Raw genomic sequence first — 27,251 nt, 5'->3', positions numbered from 1 at the left:
TGGATGGGTTTGGCATTTATTGCAACGCAATATGGCACTCTTTACAATATGTCATCGGTGTGTCTATTTTACAATGTACAAACTAGATTAAAAAAGGAGCATAAATAAACAAAATGTTTCATGTAGCTAATTCTCAGCATCAAACAGGAGAGATATGTACAGACACAGATGAAGGACATTCTAATCTAAAAGTCTAATTCAACAAAAAACAATAATTCATACAATTCAAAGTAAGAAAAGGAAGAATAAAAAAACAAGCAAATCAGACTGTTTGTTAGCCCAGTCTTCCAGTATGAAGCCAGTAAGAGCTTGTAGTGGTACATTCTGTTCGGCTCCTGCAGCTCTCTTTAACTTTGCATATTAAGATTATTTAAAGATAGCTGACATCTTAACAGGGAGAGCCCATGTTAAATGCATTCATGCCACACACTCATACACACACGCATACACAGCTACACATGAGAGAACAAAAAAGACATTTAATTCAAGTCAAGCACAAAGCAGCAAAAGAAAATATCTTGGAAGCCATTCTGCTTATGCACATGTCAGCCTTCACCTAACAGAGAAGAAAACAAGGAAAAGCAGAGCTGGATAAGAGGATCAGGCATCAGTCTAAACTCTCAGAAACTCAATGTAATGTGTGGTCACATCCACATCGTGGTTCACAGAAAACTCCACGGGATGGAAGTTCACCAAAGTGCTGCTTTCGCTCTCCTCTTCTTTTACTTCCCCTCACTGTAATTGTTATCGTCTTCAACTCCTTGTAGTTCCACTGGTGAAAAGTTCCTCTAAAGTGCACAGATGAGGTAAATGAAATTCTTCTCAAAACAGGTTTGTATCTGTAGGCCAGCTCAGACTGGAACCATAGAGTGTTGCATGTGTTGCATCTGAGACAACATTTCTTGCTGCACACTGGCAATTAGTATGTCCTGATGTGATGGTGTGATAATTCCCAGTCTGTCCATCTCTCTGTAGGTGCAGACAAACACAAATAGTCAGACACAGCATTTAAAGCATAAGGTCAGCTACTATTTCCTTGTTATCAGAACAGTTTTATGAGTACTTGCAGACACTTTTAATCAAAGTGACTAAAACTTCAGGGTTCAAAATCTAGTCAAGTACTCATCTATAACTAATCATCCTATCCTTACAGTTTCTACCTACTATGCTACAAATATTACAAGAAAATGCCGTTAAATATTTGATATCATCTTTGTTTTGCTGAATTTACTCTTGTTCCGTGAGAACATAAGAAATGTAAGCAATGTTACACATCTACAACTTTACTGATAGATGACTGCATATGAAAACTTAGAAGATTTTTTTCCACATGAAGGTGGACTTACTGGTGTGTGAGAGTCAGAAGGCTGTCAATGCTGGTGTAACCTGCTGACGCAAGAGTGTCTCTGTACCTCTCCAACCCAGTGGACTGCAGCCACTCACACACGGACCACTGTGGCACACACACCTCCGGTACGACTGATACACACACCTCTGAGTTCACCCCAGACTCCAACATTGTGCCCGAGGGTCTGTAAATGCAGGCATAGCAAAGGTACTGAAATAGTGATGTGACAACTTAATTGAGGGGGGGTGGGATGACATAAAAAAGCCTAAAAATGAAGATGTGTCTGTGTGACTATGAAAGTATCTGCCACCCTCTTTGTTGAGATTTCTGCATTTGCATGTTCATTATGTACCTGTCTCCTCCTGTGCGGCGCAGAGTCCCAGGGTTGCGGATGAGTTTATCTAACATGTTGAGTATCTGGCTGAAAGTGGGTCTTTCTGCTCGCTCTCTCTCCCAACAGTCCAGCATGAGCTGGTGCAGCACCACAGGACAGTCCATGGGAGCAGGGAGCCGGTAGCCTTCTTCTATTGCTTTAATTACCTAAACAAGGGTAAAATATGAAGGAATTTATAGTTTTATCTTTTATAAAATGTGCATTACATCAAAACTAGGAATTAAATTATGAGTCTAGCTTTGCTAACTGCTATTTGGACTAAATAATGCTAACATGGGTACATCTAATTATGGCAATGGAAACATATTGATATCTAATAGATCTGTTTCAAGTCGTTCATTCTTCCTGTTGGTTGACAGCAAACTAACTTAACTAACACTACAAAACACCATGTCTTACGTTTTATTTGCTTCTGCCTCAGTATTATCCTTTGTGAAACAAAGTTGTGTGTATAAAGCCCAAGTTTACACTAACAACCAAATTTTCCCCAGATAGCAGACATGTTTGTGCCTAATCCTGGCTAATTCTGGCACTTATGGCTCAGTGATAGCACTGCTAAGTGTTGTGTGGACCAGATGTCAGTTGCGAACCTGGATTTGCGTTACAGCAAGCATCTTGTGGATCACATGTGGTCCAGATGTCAGTTGTTGGCTTAGAAAAGGATAATGGCAAGTGTTATGGGCCAGAACTGGTCCAAATACTGTATGAGGAGTCTGGACATAGATTACAGCAATTTCCTTGTGGGTCACATGTGGTGGTCACATGGCTGAGTTTTGGCAGTCAAATGAAGTTTAATGCCACAAGTCAAGACCAAATATGGGCCAAACAAAACTGCAGATGTGGGCCGTATTTGGGCCAAACATTGTTTTGCTATCTGGGGCATACCATGCTGTATTAAATGGGCTGCTTCTGTTAAATTCTTTGCATGTGAATAAATCAGTTCAGTTAATTTTGTCCAAGAGATTATGAAAACCATCTATGTTAGGATGTCAATGCACTGCCTGCTTATTTATCATTTTATTGTTGCTCTCCAAGGTCTTCCCACAGTCTCACTGACTGGAGATGATTTAAATTCTTTGCAGCTGTGAGCAGCTCTACTATGTCCTGTGTGCATTGTGGATCTATTGTGCATATGGAACTGCAACACACTCAATCAAGCAGTCATTTTTCCCCTAATATAAAAATTCTACATACAAATATGGACAATGGAGTTACATTAAAAACAGCAGCATGTTGACTTGTGTCTGACAGTGGGATAAGTCTATTTTTCTGTGTTTCACTAAAGTCCCTTTCACGGAGACATCACACTGCAACGCTGCAAAAAGACCCCTCATTATGCTGCACCACAACAGTGTCCCTGTGTGTGATTTCAGATTGCATGCTGACTATCTGGAATCGGAGGTGTGACATGTTGATTGCTTGGAGATTAAACTGTGCAGGAGCGTCATTCAAATTTCTGTATTAATTTTCAACCAAATGTCATGTGATTGGTGCACTAAGCCTTGGCTGGCTGCCTTTCCTAAAGAAGACTACAAAGTGCATTTTCTAAATGGGTGTAAGTCAGAGACACTGGTCAATATGCCGTACAAGCAGAACAAATTGTATTTTCCTCAAAAATAATCAGATTTATTCCTCTGTTTGAACTGGCTCAGGCTAAATCCTTTTGATGGGTGAACGGTGGGAAACCTTTTTTTTGTTTGTTTTCTATCTGTCATAGAAAGTCACAACAAAAACTTTGGCTTAAGAAAATTTCAATTGAATGTTAATACTGAAATGTCCATAGGAACAGCTGTTTAAACATGAAACCTTGATGGATTGATCGTACACTTTAGAACTTGTAATTAATTTTTATATTAAGGTTATACAATTTTTACCAATTATTACCTTTTTTTGCCTAAAATTATGGAAAGAAACTATAAAAAATATTCCACTGACTGTCTCACAAGTTGGGTAATATAAAAATGACTTACATCCTGGTTGTTCATGTCCCAGTAGGGTCTCTCTCCATATGAAACCACCTCCCACATGACGATACCATAACTCCACACATCACTGGCTGTGGTAAACTTTCTGTACGCTATGGCCTCTGGAGCCGTCCACCTGATGGGGATCTTCCCTCCAGGGGAAAGATAAGACCCAGTGGCCTCCTGAAACAGCAATATAAATAATGAATTAAAAATTAATAGTATTTTTTTTATGAACCACTGGTTCTTTAAGCTTCATCCTTTCACAGATGTCCAAAACATTAAACAAAATCTTCATCTTTTTAGTTAATTAGAGATCCTTGGCAGCACTTAAATATGTGTGAAGAGATGAGAGCACATAAACAGCCTGTGTAGTGATGAATGATAAATTTGTCAGATCCAGTTATGAAAAGTTCCCTGTGCATCTTACCCTTGTAGTGTAGGCAGCCTCGGGGTCGTCCTCCAGAACTCGACTCAGGCCAAAGTCAGACACCTTACACACCAGGTTGCTGTTGACCAGGATGTTTCTAGCTGCCAGGTCTCTGTGAACGTAGCTCATGTCTGACAGGTATTTCATACCTGAGGCGATGCCGCGCAGCATCCCAACCAGCTGGATCACAGTGAACTGACCATCATGTTTCTGGAAATGTGACATTGCAATAATAGGAAGGTAGGTTAACATGGACAAACTCAACTTGCCTTTGAATCATATCTTATTTTGGTAAGCTGTCACCAAAACTAGATTTACTTTTGCTTCATAACTGAACACATCATTAAAATTCACATACTCGAAGAAATGCGTCCAGGGATCCATTTTCCATGTATTCTGTGATTATCATCAATGGTTTGCCTAAACATGGAAAAAGTTAGAATTATTAACAGAGATCACACCCAGCTCATCAACTTAAAACCTGAACTTTAGTTCAACTCACATCTTGTGACAACACCCTCCAGTCTGATGATGTTAGGGTGATCAAACTGTCCCATGATGGAGGCCTCAGATAAGAAGTCCCTTCTCTGCTTGTCTGAGTATCCTGCCTTCAGACTCTTGATGGCCACATAGATCTCCCTCTTCCCCTGCACACGCAGGCGACCACTGCACACCTCCCCAAACTCTCCTACATTCATATAGCAAACAGCAGCATCAGCACCAAGTAAGCATGTGTGTGTGCGACTGTATGTGTTTGAGCACCAAAGCCAGACTTACCCATGCCAATAACTTTCTCGATGTGAATACTGCTAACATCAATCTCTTTGGCAAACTCGTGGATGGCCTGATCCGGGTCTTCGTAGGTAAATGGGTCCACATAGATTTTGACTCCTGCCAAAAGAAAAGAGAGGCGGAAGAGGACAGAAAGCGAGGGTGGAGAGGGAGGAATGCAGGGGAGGGTGAGAAATATGAGTTGTGTAACTGCATATGTTATGTAAATGCCATCAGAAAAGTGTGTATAAGATGTGTGCTGGAAGACTCGAAAGAAAAGAAAGAAAAATAGCCGCTATCTATCTGTCTCCCTTTGTGTGCAGTACCTGGGTTCAGATGTTTCTCCTCCTCTGAGTCCTGTTTTGTTTTACTGTACTTGCTTCTCCTGATGAGACATAAATAATGGACACTTAGTACACAGACGCAGGAGACAAGCAAATCTAATAGAGCATCCCTGCAACCGTTTCGTTTCTCATGTGTTTTTTTGTTTGTTTTGTTTTTTTTTTTACAAGTAAATGAACTGTCAAAAAGACCTATGTCTCACATCGTTTTTAACTTTGTGTGTTTTTTTTTTTCTGCAAGGGCTGCTCCTTCATTTGGTTCTTTTAAAGATTTGCTGCAACAGAAGGCAATGACAACGAGAACAGAGAGCGACGGGCTGCAGGGAAGCGCAGAGCGACCAGATGAAAGCATTTCAGGCAGAGAGGGAGGAGGGGCGATGCCTCAGGTAGCGCAAGATAAAAGGTGTTTTCTATTAAACAAAGAAACTGTCAAAAACACCTTTGTGGCTGAGCAGGTGTGTGTGTGTGTGTGTGTGGACATCAGTGCATGCTTGTGAGTGTTCACGCCAGCAGAAGCTGGCACAAAAGCTGCGCTGCTGAAGACAGTAATGACAAGTCAGGGACAAAGGGATTATCACTGTCTCCACTCTAATCCCCATTAAAAGCTGCACGTAACATTTACACATTATTTAGCAACACAATAGCAGGGGAAGCATAAGTTTTAAGTGCGTGTACTGTGGCAGTTTGGTCAAAAGCAGTAGTAGCTATAATAAAGACTGCTTTCATGTTATGGCAGAGGCCTTCATGGGAATCTTAGCCAACCTAATAAGTCTAAGAGGTGTGTACACCTGCCTGTTTGGGCTCTTCTAGGTGTGTGTGTATGGGTTTTTACCTGCGGCTGATGATCAAAACAGCTGCAGATATCAGCAGTAAAATTCCAACTCCACTGACAGACAGCAGCAGAAAGGCGGAGTTAACTCCCTCTCCAATCAGAGGGAAGGGGTCTGACACAGCAGGGGGAAGAAAATTGGGTTAGAAACCAAAAATGAATGACTTCCTCTTAGAAACTCGAAAGTATTTTTTTTATAAACTATTGAACATCATAATCTGAATACCTGAATTGGTGGAAAATTCAAACGGAGCACTGTACTCTCCATATCCTGCAGCTGTGCGGGCCCGAACATGGAACACGTACACAGTGAGGGGGTTGAGACCCGTGACATCGACACTACGTGAGAAGGTCCTCATTATGCGGTAGGACCGCTCTCTCTGATCCTGATTAGACAGGACAAAAAGAGGAGCCTACTTTAAATGCCTGACAGCAAGTCTGTCTTCGCCATCAGTGAAATACAAACAGCCTGCCAACATATTGACATACACACACCTGCCTGCGCTGCATTAACCTGCAGGCTACTCACCTTTTCATAGAACTTGACCTCGTATTCCAAGATGACCCCATTGGGTCGATCTGGCTGTTTCCAAGACAACGACAAGCTGTGCCTGGTGACATCAGTGACTTGGATGGATGACACAGGAGAGGGAGCTGAGAGGCAGGGATAGAAAAAAAAATTTACATTAGTCTAACTGGTATCTGCTATGACTCTGCTTGTAAGTTGACAGTGTCAGAGTCCTAGATATAGCTAAAAGTGGATGTATGACTCCTGTTTGTCAATAATACCAATGACCCAGAACACCTGAAAAGTGACCCACATCTTATTTCTATCTAATCTACAGAGACAAGTCTCATTCTCTCTCCTCTTACATCCCTGCTGTTCTTTCCTCCTTTTATCTGCGTCTTTCTTCTTTGTGGCTGCTCATATGATATCGGACCATATGGTGGTGCAGGTCGAACTTGACACATCCCAGGCACTCTCTCATGCTGTGCATGCACAGCAACTTATTTCCCTGGGGCACCTGAAACTAAGCAGGTGTTCTGGTTTCTAAATGCCACCATAAAGACTTGCAATGACAGTTGAGATTTAACAGCATACAAAAACAAAAAAAACAAAACAAAAAGCCTAGACCGAAAACTAACAGAAACCATGTGCGAGAAAAAACCACACACTAGCTGACTCCTTCATAAGCAAAATGAAACACATCATAAAATGTGGGGGATTTTTCAAATGCGTCTTTGGTTACACACTGCAACTAAGAAAAACTCAATTTTAGATGCAACTGCGCTAGAAGTCTCAATTATTTTGCAAACGGCTGCTCTGATTTGCTTTTGCAACCAACTCTACCTATTTGTATTGAAGTCAGTGATTTACAGTTTCCAGAATATTTTCTGACATTCTCTTGAGAGCACCCCTATAATTAATTCTGTTGTTGTTAGGTGTGGGAGGACAGAGTAATAACTATGGCAACTATGACAGTGATACTAAGAGCAAGAGCTCTCTGAGTAATATTCCGCTCGATGTCTCACTATGGGATGCAAGCCTCTCTGCAGCCCTCAGAAGCAAGCCCTCAGAAGCATTAATCTCATTATGCCAACCCTGATTGGCTGATGAACGTGTGAACGTATCTGTCGGCATCATCTGCCTTAAATAGCTCATCCGCACGGACCAACTCATTCAAAAACCTCTTCTCACTATCTCACGACCACGGCTAGCTAGCTCAACTGTTCACAGACTGATCCTTGGCTTCAGTCGCCGACCGCTACCTAGCTTGGACTCTTGGCTCTTTTGGTCACAACAGACTATAGTGCTTCCTTGACCCTCCACGGTTCGGTCGCACTACCCTTGTCGCCCCATCACGGCGTTTCAAGCACCGAGTGTTAGCACACCCACTAATTTCTCAGCCTCCCCACGGTTAGCACACCAGTTAGCTGCCCCGACTCCCTGCCTGCACACCAGCTCGCGAGGAATGGAGGCTAAAACCCCTCACACCAGAGGGCTCGGAGACTCTGGGGCTCGTCCCTGTCGCTGCGGGAACAAAATATCAAGCAGAGACCCACACTAGGTCTGCTCAAGTTGCCTGGGGCTGGAACACGCCCTACTTGCTATCAGTGTTCCTGGCTCATGTCAACACTGTTCAGTGTTCACCATGAAGAGTCTCAGCAGATGGTTAACCTGCCAGGTTAGCCTGTATGGACAGGACCCCTATCTCCCCTTCGCCGGTGCTGAGGTCGAAGAGGAGGAGAAGAAGGGAGCTGCTGCGGTGGTGGTAACGGAGGCTGGCGCCAGCTGGGGCTCTCAGCTCGACATAGCCCCCACTGGAGGAAGACATCCTGGACTTGGACTACGGGTAAGACGAAGATGTCGCCTCAAACCTCCTCATTTCAGAGGATGAAGAGGACGACGTCTTCATCACTCCTACCCATGCTGCACAGCATGCGGCCTCCGTTGCTTCTGGGGATGGAGACGAGAGTGGCACACCAGCTTCTCCCCTCCCCAGCTCGGACATGCTTGATGCTCGATGCTCGGCCGCCGGCCGTCCCTCGATTGTGAGGCGATGGAGAGCCTGGGCCTGCTCCGCATGCCTCCGATGGAGCCACTTGTTGCAGCCCACCTCCACCCCCGGCTGTCAGCAGTGTCCTCCAGGAGTCCCAGCCTGCCGTCTAAGTCTGACCATTTTCAGTCAGCCCTGACCGAGAATGCTTATAAGGCAGCGGCGCTTTCGGCCCGGGCGCTTAATGTCATCTCCCTGCCCAAGATGAGTTGTGCAAGGATTTTGGACAAACACAGGACCCAGCAACGTGGGAGGAGATTCCGGTCATCACTGACCTATGTCTCCGCGTCCAACGGTGTGCGGTTCAGGCCACAGGCAGAGCACTGGGAACTATGGTGCTGCAGGAACGGGTGCGGTGGCTGAACCTCGCCAACCTGTCGGATAGGGAGAAGGATGAGATGCTGGATATGCCCATTGTCCTGGAGGGGAGTTTTGGCTCTGCATTGGCCTCAATGCAACAGCATTGTGAAGCCAAGAAGAAGGAGGATGAAGCTCTCCAGCTCTGCCTCCCTCGGAAACCTCCTACTCCCTCTCCGCCTGTGCAGCTCAAAACCTTCACGCCAGCAGTTTCTCAGGTTTCGCATTTCAAGATACCCAAACAGCCAAGGCCCCAACCCGCTCCACCTCCTCTGCCCGGTCGGGTTCTACCCACGCAAGCTGCTACCTTCCAGGCCAGGAAGAAGAAACAGGCGGTCTGACAGCCCCACATCTCGCCAGTGAAGCTAGATGTTCCTCGTTCTCTAGCTCCACCTGTTTGGCTTCCAAGTGTGCTTCCGGGGATATCTCACGTCCCTGTCTCCCAGCTGCCATGGACCGTGCCAGAGCATTGGGAGAGGAACGGACATTTGTCAGCAGAGGTTTTGGCGGTTGCCCCTCTCAAACGTCCACAAGGGCGGTTGCCTCTTCCGGGACAGCGGCAGCAGTGCACCCGTTGCTGCGCTGTCTCACCAGACAACCCTTCTTGCTGGGGCGAGTGAGAAGAGGTGCTTATCTTAAATGAGTTGGTCCATCCGCATGAGCTATTTAAGGCAGATGGCACTACGTGATGCAGACGGATACGTTCACATTTTCATCAGCCAATCAGGGTTGGCGTAATGAGATTAAAGCTTCTGAGGGCTGCAGAGAGGCTTGCATCCCATAGTGAGACATCTCGCTCATATTACTCAGAGAACCAGGGTTAAGTAAAAAACCTAAAGTTTCCAGTGGTGAGAGAGCAGGAAATTGCAAATCAAAAAGAAATGCATGGTGTATGTCAATACAGAGCTAATCCCAAATGTCATTAAGTTTATTTTTCCTTGTCAAATGTATTTGAAACTTTTTTCAAATAAACTGAAATTGTCCTGAAAAACCTTTTAGGAGCAGTCAAGGGAGGAAATCTACAGCTTTAAAATATAATGGAAAGGTAATGTGGTACAACAGCATGTATCCCATAAAGATTTAATCCTCTCTTTAATGAAAAAAATGCTTGTAACGTTTTTTTGTTTGTTTTTTTTTTAGCACCAAAGTGCAGAAGAACTTCATCATACACAGATATCGACATACTAAGCTTGTGCATTTCATGCTTCCACAGTTTTTAACATTACTCATGGGGCCTTCTTTCCCTGTGGGCCCTCAAGCTCTGAACAGCAGTTTGTTTTTTCAGCTGACCCACTTATGAAGTACATCTATAAGCACATTTTGTCTTGTAACTCAAGACATTGATCTGACACAAGCATTACACAGAAGCACTTCTCCTTACCGGCTTGGTTTGTGGTGACGCTGACAGATGCACTCTGTGACGCCCCTGAACCACTGGCCAGGGAAACACCATTGCGTGCGTAGACAATGAAGGTGTAGTGCGTGTGGGCCCTGAGCTCGCTCACCACCACCCTGGTGGTCTGCAGCCCCGTCTGGCTGGGAGAGAAAAGCACATCCGAGCCGCACGGCAGGCACAGTTGGGAGCTGGAGATGGAGCTCAGGCCAGGTTGAAGGTATTCTCCAGGCCTGCTCTGGAAAACCTCTCTGCCTAGCTGAACTTCAGGTCCCACAATTCCCTGGTCTGACTGCATCCGCACGCCACCATGCTGGGCCTCAGGCTGGGGGGCAGTGTGGTTCCTTTGGATGATTCTTCTCTCCGTCTGGCGGTGGCTTCCAGTTTGACAAATGAGACACTCCAGACTGTAACTGGTGTCACTTCTTCCTCCAAGCCGGCGAGGGGGGGTCCACTCCAGGACCACCGATGTTTCATTCACCACAGAGATGAGCTGTTGTGGGGGGGATGGTGGCTCTGAGGAACAAGGGGGTAAGTTTGAGCTTTAACAAAACCAAACTTATACATATGTGTGTATGTAATAAAACAATGTGTGTATGAAAAAGTATATTGGGGGGTGGGGGTCTTGCTTGATATGTAGACATCTGGCATTACACTCAAAACCATATGACTCTGACATGTTTTTGATGGTTTGGTTGTTTTCTTCTGTGGCATTAAATTTTGGTGTGTGTGAGACTGTGTGTATGTGTGTGTTTTCATTTTTCCCAGGCCAAGGAAACCATGTGCTGTATATAGACATAATTAGGTTTAAGAAACACAGACCAAGGTCTCCAAATCTGTCACACAGACTTAGAGAGAGAGTGAGGACATTTATTCACTTCTGAATGTCTTCAGTTATCACTCCCAGACAGGATGTAGATGGGGGCTTAGTCATAAGTAATGGGATCATGAAACAGGGGTGGCATTCAGAAACATTTGCGTTTCCTTCTGTTTGGAAGAGATAGAGAGTTTAGGAAACAATGACCATGCTTTTTCCTTTTATTTGGGAAAAATGCATACACACATTGTCCATCTTTTCACACTGACTGTTTGCGTCTGAGTGTGTCTTGAGTTTGTTTTCTTACGGGTGCAGGCCATGGAGGGGGGGTCGGTATCTGCACGGAAGAATCCAGAGTTGCAATCACATACGTTAGCCCCATCCCGGAGTGAGTGGCTATGTGGAGGACACTTGGAGCATCCGGCATCTGAAGACTTGGCTTTATAGAAGCCAGCAGAACAAGCTGCAGAGATAGAGACAAAAAGGCGATTAGCACATATGCATGAACAAAAGTGAATAAAATGGTAACACTAACTCATACTTTAAGTAAGCTATATTAAAAGATACCTCTAAAAAGAGGAGACATTTCACCTTAAACAGAAAACAGAAAACAGAATATCCGATTTAAAAAGGAGAAATATCTTATATATATCTTATGTATATATGTATATATTATGTATGTATACATAATATCTTATGTATGAAGAAGGGAAGAAAGTATTGACATTATATATATATATATATATATATATATATATATATATATATATATATATATATATATATATATATATATATATATACATATATATATATATATATATGTATAATGTCAATACTTTCTTCCCTTATTTAGCATTATTTAACAGTATTATTAAACTGTTTGTATTTGTCTAAAATAATACATTGTAAATAGTCATCCAAATTTCTGGCTTTCCGTTGTCCAACCAGTACTTTTTTCCTTTCCAAAATACAGCAAATTTTAATCCCATTGGACCCCTGTCCTCATACCAGTATGCATGCATAGGAAGGGAACAGAGCTATTGACATAAGCATGTCTGATGCAGCAATGCTGTGGACCGTGTAAAAAAATGGTATAGACATTCTGGCACTGCTAACATTTTCTGCATGAGATCACCATACGTATAAGTAAAGCAAACCTTCCTACACAGATGCTGTCTTTAAGTTACCTGAATGGTAATTTTGTTAGATGATGCATTGGTTATAAAATCAGGATTTTATTAGAGCAGAGCAACAGTCTGACAAAAGAAACTGAAAAACAGCTTTATATGGTTTTTGGGTGTGTTATACACCTAAGCTCCACTCTTTAAAACAAAAAACAACATTAAAAAAACAAAAAAAACAATACAAACAATACAAAAAATGGCAATTTGCAGCATGTGCAGAGCGCTGAGGCCCATGTAAGTCTAGTTACAAGTATCCATGCAGGAGTATTCATCTGCATTAACTGGTTGTGTTAGTTCAATTTTGAGAGTTTCAGTTGTACTATTTCAGTCAGACTAAGATGTTTACATGCATTTTTAAAGTCTGGTTTGAGTCTGACTAACAGAATAATTAGTTTTTCCCAGTGTAATGCAAACATGCTCATTTTCATCTCCTGTATCAGCTGCTTGAGGAGCCTGTGCAGTGTGCAAACCTGGGTTTGCAGCATTTGGATTTAAGTACAAGCAACTGTAAAGAAAGATCTGGAGCGTTAAAGTGATATATTGTGAAAGGGAGGGACAATTTGACTTCTTTTATGTTAAAATTTGATTAAACCTCAAAGAACATTCACTGATCAGCTCCCACTCACACACAGAGTACAGAAACACTAGAACTCAATACATCAAAACTCCACAGTGCTGGCAGCCCACACAAACATAACTGACATTTAAATATATGAAAGAGGAGAAACAGAGAAAGGGAGAGAGTGACAGGGAGACAGTGGGGGGAGTGGAGGGAGAGAAATCTTCTCTCTGTGTACCAAGGAGTTTGTGCATTGACAGAGCAACAATACAATAAATGAGTGCATAATTATACTGCTTGACATCCAATGGGGGAGCAAAAACGATGGCAAAGCGTGGTTGGATGGAGCAATTTTTATTCCTATGTTCAAATTTCAGAAGGATCCTTTATTTGTTTTGAACCGCAATCTTTTATCAACACCTTCTTTTTCATCATTATGTCCTATTCATTCTCCTTCCTCAGTCCCACCGTCTTTCCCAGTTCTATCCTTTTTGTCAGTCCTTTCACATTTCCAAGGAAGATGAAGACATCCCAGTGGGAGTGGATAGGAATGTGGGAATGATATGTGTGTGTGTTTAAATGTGTCAACGTGTTTTATTACACTCTCATCAGTAAATGAGAGGGAGGAAGTCTCCTCTGTAATCTACTCAGACCAACCATCCTGCCCCATCTGCGTGAGCCTCCACAGATTTGCTCTTTCACACACTCATTTGCCCTCCTTTTCACATTTTGCAATCTGCTACATTCGCTCCCTCTGCACTTCCTCCTCGACCTCCACTTATCGGTCTTTGTGTCTCTGATAACTCTCAGGCACTTGCTGTATCTCCATATGCCCCTCTCCTCTCATTCTGTCAAGCCACGAGGAAGCTTTGAAGCCGCCGAGCATCATACACAACTCTACATCGATACCAATTCAAATGGGACTGAAAGCAAACAATCACAGCCAAGAACAGAGCAGTTGAAACCTGTAAATTCATAAACATGTTTACAGCTGATAAGAGTGGCTTTCATCTAGTAAATGATTTCTCATATTGTGTCAGACTATATGGCTGAAAGCAAGATAAAATGCAATATTGTCATAGTCCAGCTGTCCCACACATTCTTTTATTTGCAATTATCAGTATAGGTAAGTAAGCCATGGGTGGGAAAGACAGGGAATTAAACAGGGAGAGACTTAGAGAAGTATTTGAACTGTTGAGGACTTCGAGGTTGATTACAGGACTCAACCAGAGTCTGCCAGGGGGTTGCACACTGTCTTTGTCTCTGTCCCATCCAATCCTCTCTGCTTGCCTCCAACACAGAGGACTAAAGGATAAAGAGAAAGAGAGGTATTTGAAGCCATAAACTTCTGTCAGCACCCTCTCATGTCTCTATTCTCCCTGTTTTCTGTAGCCTTTTGTGTCTTCTTTAGCAGTGGTTTTGATAGGGGGGTTGGGGGGGTGGTTGGTGAGTGCTAGTGACCTGGAATAAGATCTCATGAGGGTGTCATTAACCTAACATTAACCCTACGCTACCGAGGGTTGTGCGAGAGCCTGAGCATGGCCAGTGAAGTGGGAGTGATGGGGACGCATCCACTGATGATACAAAGAAGAAACTTAAGCAAAATGTGCATGTTTGAGGACACATTAACATTTTACCTGTTCTAAAGGGACGATTGTTACACTGAAATCAATAGTCTGGAGATTGTTAAGGATGGGGAAGGTGGTGTGGGAGAGACAACACGAGAAAAAAAAAAGACTGACAAGGAGTAAAAGATAAAGAGGTGAGGAGAAAAAAATGAAATGACGAGGAGGAGGGAGAGACACGGAGGGGAAGGTGCCCTTTGATTATTATCAGCGGTGTCGGCATTTGCATATGCATTCTTCTGCTACCTAAAATGCAAATGCAGCTCATTGCAAATCCAACTAAGAGCTTCGTCGGCACACTGTATGCATGCATGTGAGTGGGTGTGTGTGGATTCTCCTTGACCCCATGTTATCTGTCATCATCCCTTGTTTCTTCCCAGCAGAGGGGTGGAGATAGAGGAAATACCCCTGACTGCTTCAGTCTGACACCTGTCTGTGTAAAGGATGGAGGGAGGGACGGATTGACGGATGGATTGATAGACTGATGGACTGTCACATAAGAAGGAGGGACACTATTACCACGGGGGTCATGCCCCTTTAATTAAAACACACAGAAATGTTGGAGATAAGACAAACCTTTTCCTTTACTACTGTATGCATTAATTGATTACTGTTTGCCAAATTTATCTCAGATTTTATGGAAGAACTTGCATTTTAGACTCTCTCCACTCAAAAAAAAAAGCAATCAGTGGAAGCTGCTGTTTTATATTTGACTACATTCAAGTATTCACCAAAGTGCCGGATTTAGGAATGTGTGTGGATTTGTGAGTGTGTGTTCCTACCCAAAGCCAATAGTGCTAACATTAGCATGTGAAAGGGGCTCTACAACAATAACCCCCCCTCCCTATCAGACACACATCAACCCAGCCACCAGCAGCAGCACCTCCCTTCCACCACCCCTCTCTGTGGATCAGGATGAAGAGTTGGAGAAGAGAAAGGAGGGATAATGAGAGCGGGACAGAGAGAGAGAGAGCGAGAGAGTAGAGGTTGTCCGGATGCCAGACAGCTACAGACAGCCTGATGGAGCTGGCAAAGCTTCTCTACGTGAAGACCAACCTGGGAGATGAAGACAATAGAACAAACACACACACACACATGCATGTGAGCTTTGATTGTAATGGTGGAATGCAAACCATTCCCCCCACCTGAGTTTAGCTCACTTCAGACAATCACTTGTGCCTCTCCAGAATCTTAGCTTGCATTATCACCTGCCATACACACACACAAACACACTCTCACGCAAACAGATACATACTCTCTTTCCTCTCCGTTTGCCTCTCCACACTCCTCTCTAGGCATTCCTGGGAAGTCCTCCAAACTGTGAGAATATTGGAGGAAAGACTTTGTTGGACAGAAAATCAGAAATACAGTACACGCACATGCATTCGCTCACACTCGCACAGACACTAAATCAGGAATCCAACATGTCCTGAGCCCAGAAATGCGATGCAATAATTAGAGGGAATGAATGCGGTGATTACGCACTCATTCTATCATCTGCAAACTCTTCCTTTCTGTCATCTCTCTTTCAGTGTGGTTGTCTTCCCCCTCTGCCTCTCTGCTTGCCTTATTTCTGTCCAAAAGCTTTCTGCTGTTGACGAGACACTGCAGGTGCATTGGAGAGAAACACAACCGTGAAATCTCTCTGGACAGAGTGAGCACGGGAGCACTCACATGCAAACACACTCGCACACAGAAACATTCCAGTCCTCGCAGAGAGAAAGAGGAGAGACAGTGAAACAAAAGGCAGAAGGCTTCTCTTTCATTCCGCCTCTCGAGCTGTTCAAATTTCAAATTCTCTCTGTTGTCTCTCTTCAGCTCGTCTCTTGTCTCTCCTCCCTCGTTTCCGATCATTCTAGAAGGATCGCAGCTGTCAAACTTTTGACGTCTTCATCTACCTCGGTCATGACCCTGTATTAAACTCTCTCTGTGCATGTGTGTGTGTGTGTGTGAGTGGCTGTCAGTCAGAGTTTTTTGACGTCTTCATCAGGCTCAGTCATGACCTCGGTCTTAACCGGGGATTTAGAAAAGAAGGGGTGTTCCCTCCCTCTTGTGTTTTCTCTACTCGTCCCCTTTGCACCCAGTGACGAACCCCCAGCGGGGGAGGAGCAGCTCTGTATTGATGCCTTCTGCTGTCAGCGGCCTTCTCTCAACCCCCTTTTCGCCCCATTCAACACATAATCCCTTCTTCCTCTGCAAAGCTTCTCCTCTCATCCTCTCCATCCTCATTATCCTCTTCATCATCACCACTGAAACTGAACATTTCCCATGATATTGTTTTGACTAAGTCTGTTTGTTTACTTATGTGCTTTTCTGGTATGTTTTAAGGTCTCTGGGATGAATTACACACATTTTTTTGTGAAATATGGATATCTCATTTCTAGATTGGAATCCTGTTACAATTCTTAGAAGCGTCTCTAAAATGCAGCTATAGCCAGAAGAAGATTATCTCAGCTTAAGGTAAAGAATGGAAACAGGTGGAAACACCCATCTTATTTCCATTCAGAGGTAACAGAATCTGCCTACTAGCACGTTACACTCTTCCACCCTGGAGGCCCCTGAACAGGCCCTGGCTGTACATAGAAGCACAGGAACGGCATGTTCACAGACAGGCTGCCTTGTATTATTATGACTAAAATGGATGTAGCATTTGTTGTTCCTTATTTCTGCTGCAAAAGTGAGCATGTGGCTAATATTTTAAGACATGTTCAGTATCATCACTAGTACTAATTCGTTGTAATGAGGCTGTTAATTACTTCGGTAATTTACTGTTTTGACAAGGCCTAAGTAAATATGTCAGTTTCTCAAATCTCAGTCTGGTATGGTGATAACGATTAGGAAATTTACTCTATTTGGGAATTCATGCAAGCATGTCTTATCCAGAATACAATGTGGTTACTGTGTTTTGGCCTTTCATTTCGAATGCTCTTTCAGACTAATTTAAGAATGTTTTAGTGATGGAGGCTTAAGAAAACATAAGCCTAAGATGGACTGATAACACAGAGCCCTTTGGAATTCTGTATAGCTTTTGTCTCAGAAAAGCCAAACCAGTGTTGACTCTGACTGTCTACTTTTACGTTGTGAGAGGGTTTTTAGCCTATGAAAGTGGTTTCTTCATTGACGGTCAGTGTGGAAGTCCACCTTAACATGGACTGCATGGGAAGCACATAAATGTACTAAAACGATGCATCTAAACGCTGAAGAGTAAAAAAAAAAAGAAGGGTAAGAGATTTTGATAACTGGAAAAATTACATTACTCTGCTCTTTACACAGTAGGTTGTTTTTCCTAAACTAATGTTTTAAGAAATTCATCACTCTTGGAGGATGTTCTCTCCACTGTTCACACAAAACTATTTCATTTAACATTTAAATTCTGGCTTTTTAAAACATACTTTAAAAAAACATATAATTATTGCAATTAATTACATTTTCTTTCATTTGAGGAAAGAAATGACTGAATCATGATCTGCAAATATCCCAATTAGCAATTAGTTGCAGCTCCTCTGAATTCTATGACAGCTTGAAATCTGTGAGGAAAAGGCACTAATGGAAACATCATTGCTGTATAGAAGGTGACAGATCAGTTTTGCAGGATGAAGCTTAGTCATGTACTTTTTTCTCCTCAATTTTCCACCGTAAATATTCAACTCAGAATGAGATCCAGACTGTTTGCTGGCCACGGATGAGCTGATATGGTGCTCTTTGCATTATGGAAAGATGCATTTTCACCCTGAAGAATGACTCCACCATCAATCATAATTTTGACTGATGAAATGAGAAAAGTGTCCAACTTTTCAAAGAACATCTGTATATTTACTGTAGAGGAAATGACTGCCATCTCCCCTGCTCCTTTACTTGACATGAACCCCAAATCATCAATAAGTGTTTTCTTCAGGCAGTCATCGTGATATATTTCCGGGACCTGTACCAAACAAAAGTTCAAGCGTCATCTCTTTATCCAGTACAGTCATGATTAATCTGTGACCAGAACTTTCATCCCATCATCCACAGCTCATGACTGCGTCTCTTTAGTACACTGCAGCTTTGTTTTATCTATTCAGATGATGGTTTACATCTGTCTTTTGTGGCTGTAAAGCAAATCTCCATCAGCCAGTTTCTTACAATTTGATCACAAATACTGATTATTGTTTCTGCACCAACGTTTTTAATATTTGCTGTGCATTTTTTTTATTTTCAAAGCATATTACTTTGAGTTTCTCATCCCAGTTGCTTTTGCGTCTTCCTGTGTGTTTCCCTCTTGCGAGATTTCAATTTTATTTTTCGGCTACTTGCTCTACTTTTGCACACAACTGACTGAAAACAGCACCATTTTTACCTTCTTGAAGGCACTTTATAATCCCTTTATTGTTAGGGTCATGTTTGCTGTCAATCCACCCTGTTGATGTCTTTCTTTGACTGCTGACTAATTTGCATATTCATCACATTGCATATTGCACAGGAATGCATTGTAGAAAAGCTATTTAAAAAGTGATTCTATTTTTTCTTTTTCATGTTTGAGAGATTTACTCATTTTTTTCTTCACTTGATTTGAGAAAAATTGCTATCCCTTACAACATTTCCTATAAATACTTTGTTAAGTATGTTAAGCTGAAATAGTTTCATCTGTGATTTATTTTCGTTTTATCTATAAAACAACAGAGTGGCAATTAAATTATTTTTTAAGGGGTTTTAATTTGTCCATGAAAGTTCACAAATAAACAAATGGCTTCTAATTTCCGAAGCCACATAAAAACCACAGGGTCAAAAAATTAAATAAATAAACAAGCTGTGGTTGTAAAGAGAGGTTATGTGCAGTGAAACAGTGTTTCCCATAATACTGAACCACTAATTGAACACAAGTTATCTTTTGTTATATTTATTACTCAGAGTGAACACAGCTTGTAATCACCGGTGTCTTGGATCTGTTATGAGAACCCTTTTGACCTGGAAAAGAGAGAAATCACTTTATCTATTTATGCTATTTCCCCCTTTCCTTCTCTCAATTTTGAACTGAAAATAGTAAAATCCTTTACTCTTTCAAAATGCGCGGTCTGACATTCTTCTGAGCAGCATCCTGTATTCATCCAGACTTTGATGGATTTCCATGGAAGCAGCTGCTCCCAGCCAATAACCCAACAGGCAGTAAGAGCAGGAGAATAAAAGGAGAAAAGCAGATAGATAGATGGCACTTCACATCTGCTGGAAGTTCAACAGAGTCAAGGGGATCTCCTAAATCTAGCTGAGGAGGAACATCTTTCAGACCTCAGGGACCACCCTGTAAACCTCCTCCTCTTTTATGAAGGAACAAATGGGGCAGTACCGGTGATGGTTTCAGAGAACATTTGTCACACAAAGAATTTTGGCCCGGTCCTTCTCGCCGGATAGGAAAAAAAAGTCAACTTTTTTCTCATCTCTTTATCTCCAACTGGCACCAAACTGCATCCTTCTCTTTATGTCCATCTCTACGTCTTTCCCTCTCTCAGCATCTCCTCTGTTCTCTTTGAATTATGGTTCTGTTTGTTATACAATTAGCCTGCTGGGACAGGCTTCATAAATAAAACTGAGGGCGTAGATCAGCAAGTTTTTCTCCTTCGTCTTTCTATTGGTCCCTGTCCATCTGGGTGTGTGTGTGTGTGCGCGAGTGAACATATTGTGTTTCTGTTGCTTATGTGATTGAATAGTGGGAGTCAAGTCATGTCGTTAAAGTGTCTCCACTATGTCTGTTGTCCCACGCTTACCCCTCTTTGTCGCACATTTCGAAGTCTTCCCAGCCACAACCTCCTCTTTCAAATATTCCACGTCATCCATGCCACATGTATGATGGTGAGATGTGTGAACAGCTTGCATGTTTGTTATCATAAAGTTCAAAACTAAATTTATAAGTGATAGAAAGGCATTTTTGACCAGATGGTTGTGATTATGTCAGCACATTTCACACTGAGACTTTTAAAGCTTCTACTGGTGCATAATGTAAGACATAAAAAACTGTTTACAGCCAGCAGAAGATCAACCAGTGTCCAGGCCTGGTTCAGAAGCGCTAAACTAGAAACATCCAACATGGGTTCCAAAAAGCAAGAAAACGCCAACTCTAAAGTTAATTAACAAGTTTGAGAACGTTTTGTTGAATTTCCTCTAAAATATGACAAACAAGTTCATAGCTCCTCTGTGAAATCCTCTCATCACCAAGAGGTTGCCAAGTAATCGGAGGAAACTGCATATAATATAATGATCAGTTTGCTCCAGAGATGTTAGTAAACAGATTTTGTTGCCTTCAAACAGAAATGTTTTGGCTGCTTTCCATTTTTGTGCTATGCTTAATTGACTTTTAGCTTCAGCCTCCAGAGAGTGCTGTCAATTTTCTTTTTAACCGTTGGCAATAAAAGTGAATAAGCATAATTTACAAATGTTAAAGTATACCCTCAGCAGTTTCATTAAAAACCTGAATGGTGATTCCTATTTAATGTTTCAAGGCTCGTAGGTTAACAGAAAGGAGGGAAAGAAAGAAATACAAGGAGATTTCAATGTAAAGAATATTTCAGTGACACTTTTGGGAGCAAAAGAGCTACAAGATTAAAGAAAAAAAAAAGATAAAAGTTTAAAAAAAGTTGGAACAACTTTATCATACCTTGGATGGCCAAAAGTAAACAAGACACCAGAAGATGTTTGCTTCTTTTAAGCAGCTTTGATCATAAATGTTCATTTTGAACATGTAGTGTATTGAGGAAGATGAAGTGATGTGATTCTTTGACCAATAAAAGAAAATAATAAATGCCATTTTTGTTAAAAATTTGGCATTTCCGATTTTAATGTTTTCTTGAGATCTTTTGTGATTAACTTTAATATCCCAGGGAACACTACATTACAGATTTTTTTCTGTTTTATGATTATTTAAAATTAATTTTCTTTGTAATTCCTGATTATTTATTTTCTGAAATATTTACCTTTTCCTCAACTTCTTTTCTAATGAATAATGGCTTTAATGTGATTTCATAATATACACTACTTCCTCTGAATCATGTTTGTGCTGCTATTACCAGCTGGCACATGTGACATAGTCCCTTTAACACACAATCTCTAAATGTGTTCCTTAAAACACATCAAAACTGTCTAATAATCAAGCCGGTGTCAACCACCACACTAATCCAGCATCTTAGAGTTGCCTGTTAAATTGAAATCTAATTACTGGTATTAATGGTTGAATGGGACTTTAAAATGTACCACAATGTTAGCTAATTTAAGGAACCTGCAGTGGATGAGTCAGACCACCACAGAAACAAATAATTAAACATTGAGTAACTGCAGCACCCAACATATCCTACCTTTACACGTGCCGCCCTTCTCTTCATATCCTGGGTTACAAAAACATCCACCAATAGGAACCAGCCACTCTCCGTCAGCACCGCAGTACATTTTAGGCTCCTCTCTTTCTTCTGACTGGTTAACACAGGACCCCCTGACCTCCACTAGGGAAGATGTGTCAGCACCGGTGATGGTGTCGGGAAAAGTTGCCAAGTTCCGAATGGTGAGGGGGCAGGTTTTATAGAAAACTCTGACAGAAACCAAAGCAATGCAGGCGCCAACATCCTGAAAAGCCAAGTAGAAGCCTTTCCGTGTTGTGACTTTTACATCTCGCACCTCTGTGTTCAATTTCATGATGCGGTCTCCGACATCCACCTGAATGGGAAGAGAATGGAGCTACTTTAATGGAATGTGGAGTAAAATGTGTCAGGCCTTATTAATCCAATTCGCTTGTTCAACCCGAAGTGGAAGATTCAACTGAACCATTACTGATCTTCTCATTTTCAGCACTTGGCTCTCAATCAGACAAACTTTTATTGATTTCAGAGGTGGAAGAAGCTTTAATGCTTGCAACATTTAAATCAGAAGGCATTTTAGGAAAGGCTGAGCAAAAGTACACAGCCAGCATTCCTGGGACAGCAAACAGACATCCAAGATAAAAGTGCTTGTAAACCAAGTCAGAAAATTACAACTGAGTGCTGGAGGGTTTTAGTTTCCACATCGTAGCAAATTAAAGTGAGTGGATGAGGGAGGACAAAGAACTGAAAGCCGGACTCAGTTGTTTGGTGATACCTGGGTAAAGCTCTCATCTGCTGCCACAGTGTCCACCTTAATGAAGCTGCTCTCTTTGATGTAGCTCTCTCGGTCTTCGTTTGACTCGTGGTAATACAGATTGAACGTCTCCTACAAGACAAAAGTGCCGTTTTAAAAAAAGAAAAAGAAAAAGAGAGACCTAGACGTCTATTTATCATCAGCAGCATTCATCTTTCTCTTAATAAGATAATGACTCAAAGTGAGGTTTGCGCTTTAGTAATCAGCAGTAGTAGTAGTTATAAAAGATCCATTAGCAGCAGTCTGCACATTAACAAATCGTTACAAAAGCTAACATATAAAAGAAGTTTGACCTTTATCAGAAATCTTTGCTGCTGTGTAGTTTTGTTATGGTCAGATCATATCATACAGTGATCAGTATGCTCTGAAAAGGTTTTCACGTACCTTGCAGGTGCCGGTGACCCCTGGCAGGCTGTTGCAGTCTCTTAGCGTGAACTTGACTTCAACGTAGACCCGCTGAGCTCCAGATCGAGGGATCCAGTCTGTCCTCAACCAGTTGTTTTGATTGGGTTCTAAGACGTTACACACCTGGTACGTCCTGATGGGGATGTTCTTCTCATCCATAATGCTCACTTCCTCCCACTTCAAGTAAACACATTTTTATTACAACATAAGTGAGGCAACAGTCTGATACTATTTCATCAAAATAATTTGATCAATAACTAAAGGGATCATTTATCAGTCAGCAAACTCATGGGTGAGGTGAATTAGGAGGTTTCCATTTACTTGAGAAGCAAATCTGATGCAATCTTTAGAAATGTTATAGCATAACTGGGAAGACACCAGCCAGAAACGAGAGGTTATCCTTTGATTTTTGCCCTTTCTTATTTGCATCCTCTGAATGCCAGAGAACTCCTAGCTAACAGTAACAGGTTATTAAAGCTTCAACTTATTAAAAAAAAAAAAAAAAAACATTTTAAGAGTCAATTATCAAACTGCAAAGGCTGTTGACACTCAAATTTCAGATTACAAACATGATGCAGATTAGATGCAGATGAAGTCCCCACAAGAGCTACAAAACGCTAACAAAGAAAAATCCCTGCCAGCAGCTGCAGGTAATTTTAGAAATGTGACAAAAACGAGAAGTGTTCAGACCCCCACTGTTGTTCAGATAGTGAAAACAAAGTTACAATAAGGGATTTTACACACAGTAATAATACAATATGAACACAAGGGAGAGGATCAGCAGAACACGTTCAGTGAGGAAAACTCTGTCAACTTAAGAGACATTTTGTCTCATCATTAAAGCAGAAAAACAGGATCAAAAGCATTTTAGATGCTGGCATCCTCTTAACTCGCTGCTGTCATCTGAAGCCTCACAGGCTAACACTCACTCCTGCATCAACATTCTGCAGTGGACAGCAGTCTTGATTTGTTGTGAGTCCAAGGTTTCTGCAGGCACATTTCCATACAAGTGAAGCAGGCTCAACCTTCGCTGCACCATCCATCTCAATAGGGCCGATCATTTGCCTTGTACTGCGACCCTTCAAATGACCGCTGAGCCTCCCAACTCTAAATTGGCTTTTTATTGCCACTGAATAATAATCTGCTCTCTCCCTACTAGTGAGAGCTGTATACAATTAAATGCACCGTGTCCAGAGAGAGAAAAAGACAGGGAGAGCCAGAGAATAACAAAATGTGTGTGTGTGTGTGTGTGTGTGTTGGGGAAAAGGGAGAATGGGTGTCATTTTGTGAGTATTTCTTGAGCGAGATCAATATATCATCAGCGTCCCATACAGGCTCATTACAAATATTTCATGTTGTTAATTTCCATATTAAGCAGCATAATGTTGAAAACATACTACATTTGTATCATATGAGACAATAACATTTTATGAAGACACATTGACTGATAAGCTTTAGCAGCATTTTATTGTCCTGGAATACCAGGCCTGCAGTCTACCTCAGATATACACCATCTGTCTGGTCTTTTGACTGTGTACTGGTTTTCTGTACTGTACCAGTATCTTCAGGCATCATGACTGTTTCTGTGATGTTGCAGTGTTTTTACAGACTATGTGTACATTGAGTATAAAAGCTGACATGAAGTATGATGCCTCCTTTGGAGTTTTTGTTGGCAGACAAAAATCACTGCTGCCAGGGGGGAAGAAGGCTTTCCACTTGCCCCTGTTGTAAAGAAATCGAGTTTTGTATGTATGCGTGTGTGTGTGTGTGTATCTAAGAGATGAAGAAGGTGGGAGGGGGTGCCTGTAATCAAAAGCCCAGTGCGTGCAGACCAGGACCCTGTCAATCAAGCAGCATGTGAGAGAATGAGAGCATGGTGACTGAAAAAATGACTCAAGTTCACCAATAACTCTTAAAAAAAAAAACAAAGTGGGCAGGGAAACAAAAGAAACACGGAGGATGTGTAGATGCTGATCACAACAAAACAAAAAAGTACAAAAAGCTGGGAAGACAAACTAAAAAGCAGATAACTCCAGGATTCATTCTGGCAACTGCTTAATAGTAAAAATCCCTAAAAAATGACACCCACCATCAAGCTGGTTTGTGCTTTTGCTTGTGCCAAACACAACGCCAGCAATCTCATATTAGCACTTAGGCTTGGTGAACAACAGCACATTGCAAAATCTGTGGGATGATTATTTACAGCTTCCAGACCAAGTGTGCACAAGTATGCGTGTGTGAGCGTGCGCATGCATGCGTGTGTAAGGTAAAAAGAGTGTGTTTTCAAAAGAAAGAGTGTGTTGTAAACAGTATCTGTAAAAGAAATGAATAAATAAAATGAAAGCTCCCACTCACCCCTCCTTCTGAAGGACTAGCTGCCCATTTCAGTTCTCCTGGAACTGTCCTGGTATCCAGTAGGGTCACTAGAATTGCACATATACACACATGCAAGTGTTTAAGAACAAACAGTTTACATGGCTTTTAAATTTTAAATAATCAAGCAATGACAATTAAGTTCTTGCCCTTCTACAAGATCATCACTAAATAAGTGGCTAGCTTAAGACAACTGTCTACCTCAGTCTTGATCAGTAGTAATCTATATGTAATATTTATTTTTAAATAACTCATTTAGGATAATCAACCTTTATTGTTGTTTTCTTCTTTTTTTCAGGTAAAAACGTCCCGAAAGAAAGAATTTCCATGTTTGAAATAAAAAGTTTGTTTAATTAATCTATTTTAACAATAAATGGCGCAGTTCGCGTTCCATATGCATTAAACTGTACACACAGACTTAGATAAAAATAAAACATGCAGCTGAACTCATCCAAGACACAACTCTGCTGGAAACCAGAATCGGATAAATGTGCTCCAGATACTACTTTTTTTTTTCCTTTTTTTTTTTAACATTCTTGCCCATTTGCCCCATTCTGACATGCGTCCGGAGCGCACGCGCTGCCCTATTCCAGCGTACATCAGCATTAAGACTTGAACACACGGAGAGACGATTCCATCGTCACTTACCTTCATTGGGTGGATAAATCCTCGTCCTCGAACTTGAAACTAATGATATTATCCAGATGTGGGTCAAAAATGTTCGCCAAAAATGTGCAGCCATGTGTGCCGCGCGGAACCGTGTGAGTGCCCGGTCGGTTCTGCGCGCTGGCTGAAGCGGCTCCATCCCGGTGGGAAAAGTGTGTGTGAATGAAAGGAAGTGTGAAAGCGAGTTGGATGCAGCAGCAGATACTGGGGCGGTCTCTTACACTCAGAAGCTTCCCTTAATGGTAAATGACATGAGCTTAATGACATACAGTACTGTGGCCTCTATCGACGTCAGTTTACTATCTCTCCAGGGATATTTGTTTTTAATGCCAAAATATGAGATTTTGGAGGCTTCCTCCTGAAATTTTGCTGATAAAACTTTATTGTGTTTATTATTAAGTTAAGGTTTATAATATTAAGGAAAGTGGGGAACAGCTGAAAAGGAAACCGGCTGCATACTTCCCTGTATATAGCTGGCTCCAACTTTAAAGAGTGCGAACCTCATAGCAATTAAATTAAATGTAGGCTAGTTAAACTAAATTCATAGTGACGTGAATGATAGGATTGAGCATGAAGATAAAACCCCACCGTACTTTAGCTAGGGGCCCCAATTGAAATCCACTAATCTGAGAGAATAAAACAGAAGATGAACCTGTCTCAGACGCAGTGTCGCGCGTCAGAAGTGGCATTTAGCAATGATAACCTTAAGGACGCCACGGGAATGAGGTCATAAACGTCACAACAACCAGGCTAGAAAAAAATCACTTAGCCTGTCGCATGAATTTCAAAACATTAATGTCACATTTTCCTGACAAAGGGTTGGGCTGACTGAATCAGGAGGCTCTTTGTCCTGAGGAGCGTAACAAAACATTGAAGAGTGTGACTACAGCGCCACCTGTTGATGGCTACACTGATGATGAATTAGGAGAAACCCAGTGCATAATCAGCAATGTTTCACGTTTGTTAGATATTTTAAGGACAATAACATTAGGAGAAGAGGCTTCAGTCAGTCCCCCACCATCTGTTATCTGCAAGTGGTAATATTTTAAATCCCAAATGGGCATAATAAAGAAAAAAGAAGCTGATCCATTTCTTGATAAAAGA

General features: G+C 41.8%; 1 protein-coding gene across 1 annotated transcript; it reads right to left on the bottom strand.

Annotated features, from left to right (window-relative positions):
• On the bottom strand, window positions 1-26,365 carry LOC121644871 (ephrin type-A receptor 4-A-like). The gene is made up of 19 exons (XM_041993121.1): window positions 26,130-26,365; window positions 25,464-25,531; window positions 23,088-23,285; window positions 22,665-22,775; window positions 21,893-22,247; window positions 11,510-11,665; window positions 10,374-10,901; window positions 6,607-6,731; window positions 6,304-6,463; window positions 6,081-6,192; window positions 5,234-5,292; window positions 4,914-5,027; window positions 4,639-4,824; window positions 4,495-4,556; window positions 4,137-4,346; window positions 3,713-3,889; window positions 1,701-1,888; window positions 1,347-1,532; window positions 1-969 (listed from the first exon to the last, which is right to left on the bottom strand). The coding sequence occupies exons 1-19, from the start codon at window positions 26,284-26,286 to the stop codon at window positions 852-854; spliced, it is 3,270 nt and encodes a 1,089-aa protein (XP_041849055.1). The 5' UTR covers window positions 26,287-26,365; the 3' UTR covers window positions 1-851.
• Between the last annotated feature and the right edge of the window lie 886 nt (window positions 26,366-27,251).

This window comes from Melanotaenia boesemani, chromosome 8, assembly GCF_017639745.1.
Source record: "Melanotaenia boesemani isolate fMelBoe1 chromosome 8, fMelBoe1.pri, whole genome shotgun sequence".
Taxonomy (NCBI): Eukaryota; Metazoa; Chordata; class Actinopteri; order Atheriniformes; family Melanotaeniidae; genus Melanotaenia; species Melanotaenia boesemani.
The sequence above is the reverse complement of the archived record's forward strand: the minus strand, read 5'-3'. Positions and strand labels throughout refer to the sequence as shown.

Bases quoted from the DNA above. Each gene is read 5' to 3' on its own strand.
- LOC121644871 (XM_041993121.1), bottom strand. From the start codon at position 26,286: ATGGAGCCGCTTCAGCCAGCGCGCAGAACCGACCGGGCACTCACACGG. The intron at 22,248-22,664 runs GTATCACCAAAC...CTTCCCATTCAG, and splicing joins CAGATGAGAGCTTTACCCAG to GTGGATGTCGGAGACCGCAT. The intron at 5,293-6,080 runs GTAAAAACCCAT...ATGTCTCATCAG, and splicing joins GTTTTGATCATCAGCCGCAG to GAGAAGCAAGTACAGTAAAA.